The following is a 7131-nucleotide window of genomic DNA, read 5'->3' on the forward strand; positions in this document are numbered from 1 at the left end:
AATAATGGCTCTCACTGTGGTTCGCTGGCGTCCCAAAGCTTTAGAAATGGCTTTATAACTTTTTCCAGACTGATAGATCTCAATTACTTTCTTTCTCGTTTGTTTCTGAATTTCTTTGGATCTCGGCATGATGTCTAGCTTTTGAGGATCTTTTGGTCTACTTCACTTTGTCAGGCAGGTCCTATTTAAGAGATTTCTTGATTGCGAACAGGTGTGGCAGTAATCAGGCCTGGGTGTGGCTAGAGAAATTGAACTCAGGTGTGATAAACCACAGTTTTAACAGGGGGGCAAACACTTCTTCACACAGGGCCATGTAGTTTTGGGTTTTGTTTTCCCTTAATAATAAAAACCTTCATTTAAAAACTGCATGTTGTGTTTACTTGTGTTATCTTTGACTAATATTTAAATTTGTTTGATGATCTGAAACATTAAAGTGTGACAAACATGCAAAAAAATAAGAAATCAGGAAGGGGGCCAACACTTTTTCACACCACTGTATTTTAAAATGTAATTTTCAGCAGCCATTATAACAGTCTTCAGTGTCACATGATTCTTCAGAAATCATTCTAAATATCCTGATTTGGTGCTCAAGAAATATTTATTATTATTAACAGTGTTGAAAAATGTGTTGTTTTGCTGCTAATATTTTGGTGGAAACTGTGATACATTTTTAAAGGATTCTTTGATTAATAGAGAATTTAAAAAAAATATTTGACCTTGTATTTATTTACATCTTTTGCAACATTATAAATGCCTTTACTGTCATTTTTCATCGATTCAGTGCATTCTTGCTCAATAAAAGCATTAATTTCCTCTAAAAAAAATCTTACTGACCCCAAATGTTTGAATGGTAGTGTAATTGAATAAAATTACAAATGAAAAACAATAACACAAAAATAATAAAAAACAAAAATATAAACAAATTGCAAAAGTATACAACACACTGTTTACAGATTACTAATTAAGTAAGCAATAGAGTAATTGTTTATGCATTTAAAGAACTCTTTATTGCTGTTCCATAAGTACTTTAACTTTTGTACTTATATTTTTAAAGTAAGCTATTTTCTGTGACTGTGTGAGACTACAGATTCATTAACCGCTATAGGTAAATAACTAGAAGAATAACAAAGTGCAGTATAGCTATTTGCACTACAAACCACTTTGTTTATTATTATGACAATACATTAAATTATTATTATAAGAAATACCAGTTTGCAATGTCAAGCAGCATAACAGGTTTTTGGACAGCTAAAAATAGCTGTAAGTACGGTGGCCGAGAGAGCTCAACGCGCTGCAACTTAAGAAAACACATGCAAATTGAAAAAACACCAGCAAATTAAGAAAACATCTTCATCAGTTTGACAACACACGCGCTGCAAATCCTCACAACACATGCAAATGAAGAAACGCCATTGCGGATTTCATTAACCTTGAAATTATATTTAGTTGAGAATATTAAATTAAGTTAGCCATTTTATATAACGTTTCACAGTTACTCGTGTAATTCGTCAGATTATTTAGGCTAATAATATCTAAAAGACAAAGGAATCATGCAAATCAGGGTGTTAAAATAAACAAAAAAACCTCACCTTTCAGTTCACGGACAACTCCACTGACCAATAGCCACTGCACAAAACATATCCCAGCCGGGTCCGTCACTTTTTTGGGTCCCCTTGAAACATTTCCGTTGTGGTCCGTGCTATTTGCAGCGCGTTTCTTCATTTGCATGTGTTGTGAGGATTTGCAGCGCGTTTCTTCGTTTGCATGTGTTGTGAGGAGTTGCAGCGCGTTTCTTCGTTTGCATGTGTTGTGAGGATTTGCAGCGCGTGTGTTGTCAAACTGATGAAGATGTTTTCTTAATTTGCTGGTGTTTTTTCAATTTGCATGTGTTTTCTTAAGTTGCAGCGCGTTGAGCTCTCTCGGCCACCGTATGTAAGTCAATGACACCAGAAGCCTTGCACATTCGAGTTACAAATGGCTGTGTCGCTCTATGTTAAAAATAAGGTGGATAGGGATATCAAAAAAAGACCAAAACCATTTAAAATGAGTGTGACAGACAGAAAGAGCTCCTACCTGGACACAACTGCTGCAGGAAGGTGTACACAGCCACTTCAAGTGAAGCTGAGCTGGAGAGTCCACCTCCTAGTGGCACACTATTAGCTATTACAGCTCTGAAGCCAGGGATGGGCCGTGCTGTGGAAACAGACAGTATGTCCATTTGTGAAAGCTAATTCATGCATGAGATTAATATGTACTCCATTCAAAGTATATATTCAATCTATATTTACTTTTAGAGTTAGAAGACAGTGAACATGTGCTCAGCAGCTATTCTGTACGTGTTGCAAGTAAGGTTATTGGAAACACTGCATTAAAAAGTTAGTCCAAAGACAAGTTCTCAGCATGGGTCCCTAGGGTCACATTTCGTGCTAGAGGCAGACTAAGTGTACACTTCCTCATTATTTCTCTTTTTTGCCAGATAGGCAAACATGATAGCAAAAGATTACCTCTGTAGTGCTGTACAACTCCCTTTACATAATTGGCCCAGTTTGGCTGCCCTCTTAAAAGTGGGGCCAGTTCATTTGGGAGATCAAAGTGCACCACCCTGGGCTCATCAGCAGCTTCAGTCTGAGTTACAACACAGCACTTCTGGCCAGAAATTTTGCTGCCCACTATAACAGTCACCATTGGCAAGGCCTGCAATCATTCAAACAAACATTATAACACAGATTGTTAGTGCATAATTGCAGAGTGTTTTGATTTGAGAAGAAAATCTGGTTGTTCCTATTATTAATTCCCATTTATAAGGAGAGATGGAAGTGTGTAAATTGGCAACGTCTGCAATCTACTATCTATAATAGAAAATATAATCAAGGATGTGAAAGGACAATCAATCATTTCCACTGTTCAGATATCAGCTCTGCAGGACATAGTATTTTGCATACGGACAAAGAAACAACATGTCATAAAATTGAAGTAACACTGGGTCACTTTGCATTAGTGCTGGTAAGGCTGATTCATTTACAGGAATCGGTTCTTTCAAACAGTTTGATTCAAATTATTGAATCGAAATAATAATAATAATGAAGCTTACATTATGCCATGACGTAACAACTCCATCAGAAGTTCCAAAAACTATTATAAAGCATATGTGACACATTTGGCCCCCAAGTAAGTTTTTTTATTTTTATTTTTTGGTTCAGTTTGTTGCTTTCATGGTTCATAAAATCATTTATGACATAATTATAATTTTCCTTTACACTATAGAATACTAAAATTAATTGATTTATGAATTCAATCTCTTGACTGAAAAAGTATCATGGTCATGTTTCGATAAAATACTATTTGTTAAAACCAGCTTTTTCAAATTTGTGGGTGTCGAATAAATCGTAAAATTAGTTCCTGTAAGTTTTAGCAACATTCCTTATGCTCGTCGATTATCGGTTCAAAAATTAGTTATTGGCTCGAGAACTGAACACATCAATTCATCCGATTCGTGAATAATTTTTTGGACCACTCTATTATAGATCAGTGGCTCAGACCTGTTTTGTGAATCGTTTCAACTGATTCATTTCTACGATTCGATTCAAAAGATTAATTCGCTCACACAAAGAAATTATATTACATATTTTACAACATATTTATACTTTTTTTTTTCTTTACTTAACCAACAGTTGCTGACTAATGGGATTTAATAATGTCAAAAAAGTGTAATTGCCATTGGGAGAACAAATCCTTCATTATAATCTGTGTGTTCTCCGATTAAATTAACACGTCCAGGAGCGCAAAGAGCAACATTTGCATCATCCCCGTCAAATGTTTCCCGGTACACACGACGAGCTTCAAAAACTAAATCTGCAATATTTTTAATTGGACAGATGTTGGCCATTGTGGCGCAATTTTGCAGTTACTTCACCAAAAAAAAAATATATATTAAAAGCTTAATTAATATAAGTGTTCATCAGATTTCCAAAAGCTGAGGCCATGCAGCTTACATTACCGAGCAAATCATTTATAGCGATGAATGAAAAAAAAGTTGAATACATTTTCTTTAATCCACGGAGTTTATGTAAAGGAACAGAAACCAGCAATTCAGGCTCGGATACTTCCTACATATACAAGGTTCCTGATTGGTGCAATAAGTCATATGACACGTTTCTCATCACGCTGCAGTGTGTCAAGATCAAGATCCTGCTCAAACCTAGTAACTATCAAAAACGCAAACATCAATGAAACGTCATTAAAAACTCGTTTTACAGATCGAATTATTATAAAGTTAATAGACATACAAAAAAAACCCAACAACAACAACCGGCAAACCAGAAATTAAATAAAATATTTTAGGTTATATATTTTATTAAAAAAAAACATTGTCCGAAAAAGTATATTGTCTGAGAGCGTTATTTTAAAGCATCAGTATATTAGGAAAGCTCCATTTTAATATTTTCAAAACATGCATTTACAAATAAAACATTTAATTTTAGTTTTATTGTATTACACTTTCATATTATATTTTGACATAATTGTATTGTCACTAAAGTTCATTAATAAATTACTTATTTACTATACATACAACACTTAAAATACTATACTTATATATTAATAGTCCTTATTGTTAGATAATTACTGCGTTTTAGTCAGGTGATTTTCTGTACTTTCCTGAACACACACATATTTATAACTGTTTTGGGTAGCTAAACTGCATCTAACAAGCTGGTGGGAAATACAAACCCAGTGTAAATTGGAAGTGCTAGAATAAATTATTTGAATCTGTTGACTTAATTTCCATGCTGTGTGTGATCAGGGTTGAAGTGTATTAAATTACCATTCGTTCAACAAAAGTATATTAAAGCAGACTATTTCAGCAGTTTCAAAACATAAAATAAATTAAACTGTCAGAAATCTAAATATACACAACATAGGTAAGCAGAAGATACAAATCCTACAAAACATTTTATTAACAGTTTTCACAGCCTCCTTTAAATAGCTTATTTGACACTTTTCTCCAACAGTAATAATGACAATAAAACGGAAACAGATCACATGTAATTTTTGCACATAATCCATGAAATGTATGGCATCTGTTCAAATGCAGCTTTAAAGTCCTGTATTTAAACCTTCTTTAAATCATCAAATACTTGTTCATATTTGTTGCATTTAAGTGAATATAAAACATAAGTGGATGTACAAAACATTGCATACAACTCCCTACAAAAAAATCTAAAAACACTTAACATGAACATTCATTCATTTACTCAGTAGCAAAAATGCAGCAAACACCATAACGTTACATTTTTATGTATTAATCATTTTATTTGAATTCATGCAAATAATGAATTCCCTGAGCTACTGATTATTTCCTTCTCCATCTGTTGTATCTTTTAATGCTGCTGACCCCTTAACTGTCTTTGCCTTGGCAGGCTTGAGAGCTTTCTCACGTTTTTCTTTGAGTTCAGTCTCCTCTATTTCCTCTGTGCTGATATTCTTGTCCACTTTCACCTTTCGAAGCTTCTGTTTTCCCTTCACAGGCGCAGAGAAGGTAAGCGAGGCTTTATTAAATTCTAAAGGAAAGATCCCCACGTCCCCATCAAAGCGGTTCTTGGACACCTGAAGGGACCTACGGCCTGGACACGTCACCAACTTCTTCTCCTGAAGGATGAGCACGTTATCTGCCTCCTGACTGGCCTGATATGGGGGAAATGATACATTAGACTTCTTATAGATAGATACATTAGATTTTCTTATAGATAGAAACTAAACATGTACATGTAGAAATCTGTATCTCAAGGAATACACATGTGGGCACAGTCTGTATCTACCAACCTTGGCTGTGCCAAAGATGGATGCTGTCTGCAGTTCTTTATCATCCTCTTCTTTCCGAGGGTGGATAATTAAAGTCACATGACAGCAGCTGTTTGTGGCAAACTTCCTGAAGGCTCCAATTATGTGGTCTTGTACTGCAAACCTGAGGAATAAAAAGACATTTGGTTATCCAGTTCTCTCTCTTTCTCTCTATTAGGGCTGTCCTCGACTAAGGATTTTTCTGGTCGACTAGTAGTCGTTAATTTTAAGCATTAGTTGACTAATCGCACGTTTATTAATAAACCATTTAAATCATTATTATGAGTCTTTAATTGCCTACATAGCCTAATAAGCGCTCAAGCACATGCATAAAGCTTGCCACAGCGCACCGCAGAAGTAATGATTATGAATGTGTCAGGGAAAAACAGTACGGAGACTGCATTAACATTTTAATATTTTGATAAACTAGTGTTTTTCTTTTGTTCTGACATCACTCACTTCAGATGATAAGCCATATTTGAGGTCGATGAATGATAGGCGAGCGTTTGGATGTCCTGCCTGATGTACTGTGTTACCATAGACTAGCCGTTAATGATCTGTTAGTCACGGACTGCGTGACTTCGCCTGTGGATTATTGTTATTATTTTTTCTGCGACTAATAAAATTTTGGTCGACCAAGCCTCTTCTGGTCGACTAACGATTAGTCGACTATTAGGGTGCAGCCCTACTCTCTATATATACACTGTAGATAAGATCACTTTTTAAAGTGCCCCTATCATGCCATTTCAAATATTGCCTTTCATGCAGTGTGTAATGTAGCTGTATGTGAATGTAAACGATCTGCAAAGTTGTAAAGCTGAAAGTGCCCGATAAATAAAGTTATCGTCTCCCAAAAGAAAGAATCGACTCTGAACAGCCTAAACAAGTCGTCAGTAATTCAAATCCCACTTCTAGCTTGTTAGTTTGGTTAACATCATGTCGAGAAGACCCTGTGTCCTACGCTGTGAAAGTACATTTATTTTAATTTCACTTCCAAAAATGAGGTTGCAAAGAATCAGCGGTTAAAATTCACAGCAGTACAACCCCAATCTTTTTTTTGAGTGTGTGTTCCCGTCATTTTACTGATGACTGCTTCTCTAATCTCGCAAAGTTTAACGTGGGATTCACAAATCGTTTGCTCTTGAAAGATGGTTCAGTACCCAGTTTATTTGGACCAGCTGGCTCCACTGAATCACAACCTGGAAGTATGATAAATAATAGTCAAGTCAAGTCAAGTCACCTTTATTTATATAGCGCTTTTAACAATACAGATTGTGTCAAAGCAACTGAACA

At 35.3% G+C, this 7131-nt stretch overlaps 1 protein-coding gene and 1 pseudogene across 1 annotated transcript in view; both read right to left on the minus strand.

The window, feature by feature from the left end:
• Positions 1–3896, minus strand: part of LOC107684072 (galactokinase-like) — a 9001-nt pseudogene extending 5105 nt beyond the window's left edge.
• A 1055-nt stretch (positions 3897–4951) lies between these two features.
• Positions 4952–7131, minus strand: part of LOC107684073 (twinkle protein, mitochondrial-like) — a 9441-nt gene continuing 7261 nt past the window's right edge. The window contains exon 6 of the mRNA XM_016480232.1: positions 4952–5682. Coding sequence (XP_016335718.1) covers positions 5344–5682 — 339 coding nt within the window. The 3' untranslated portion in view covers positions 4952–5343. The remainder of the gene's footprint in view (positions 5683–7131) is intronic.

This window comes from Sinocyclocheilus anshuiensis, unplaced genomic scaffold (genome assembly GCF_001515605.1).
Source record: "Sinocyclocheilus anshuiensis isolate Anshui unplaced genomic scaffold, SAMN03320099.WGS_v1.1 scaffold553, whole genome shotgun sequence".
NCBI lineage: Eukaryota > Metazoa > Chordata > Actinopteri > Cypriniformes > Cyprinidae > Sinocyclocheilus > Sinocyclocheilus anshuiensis.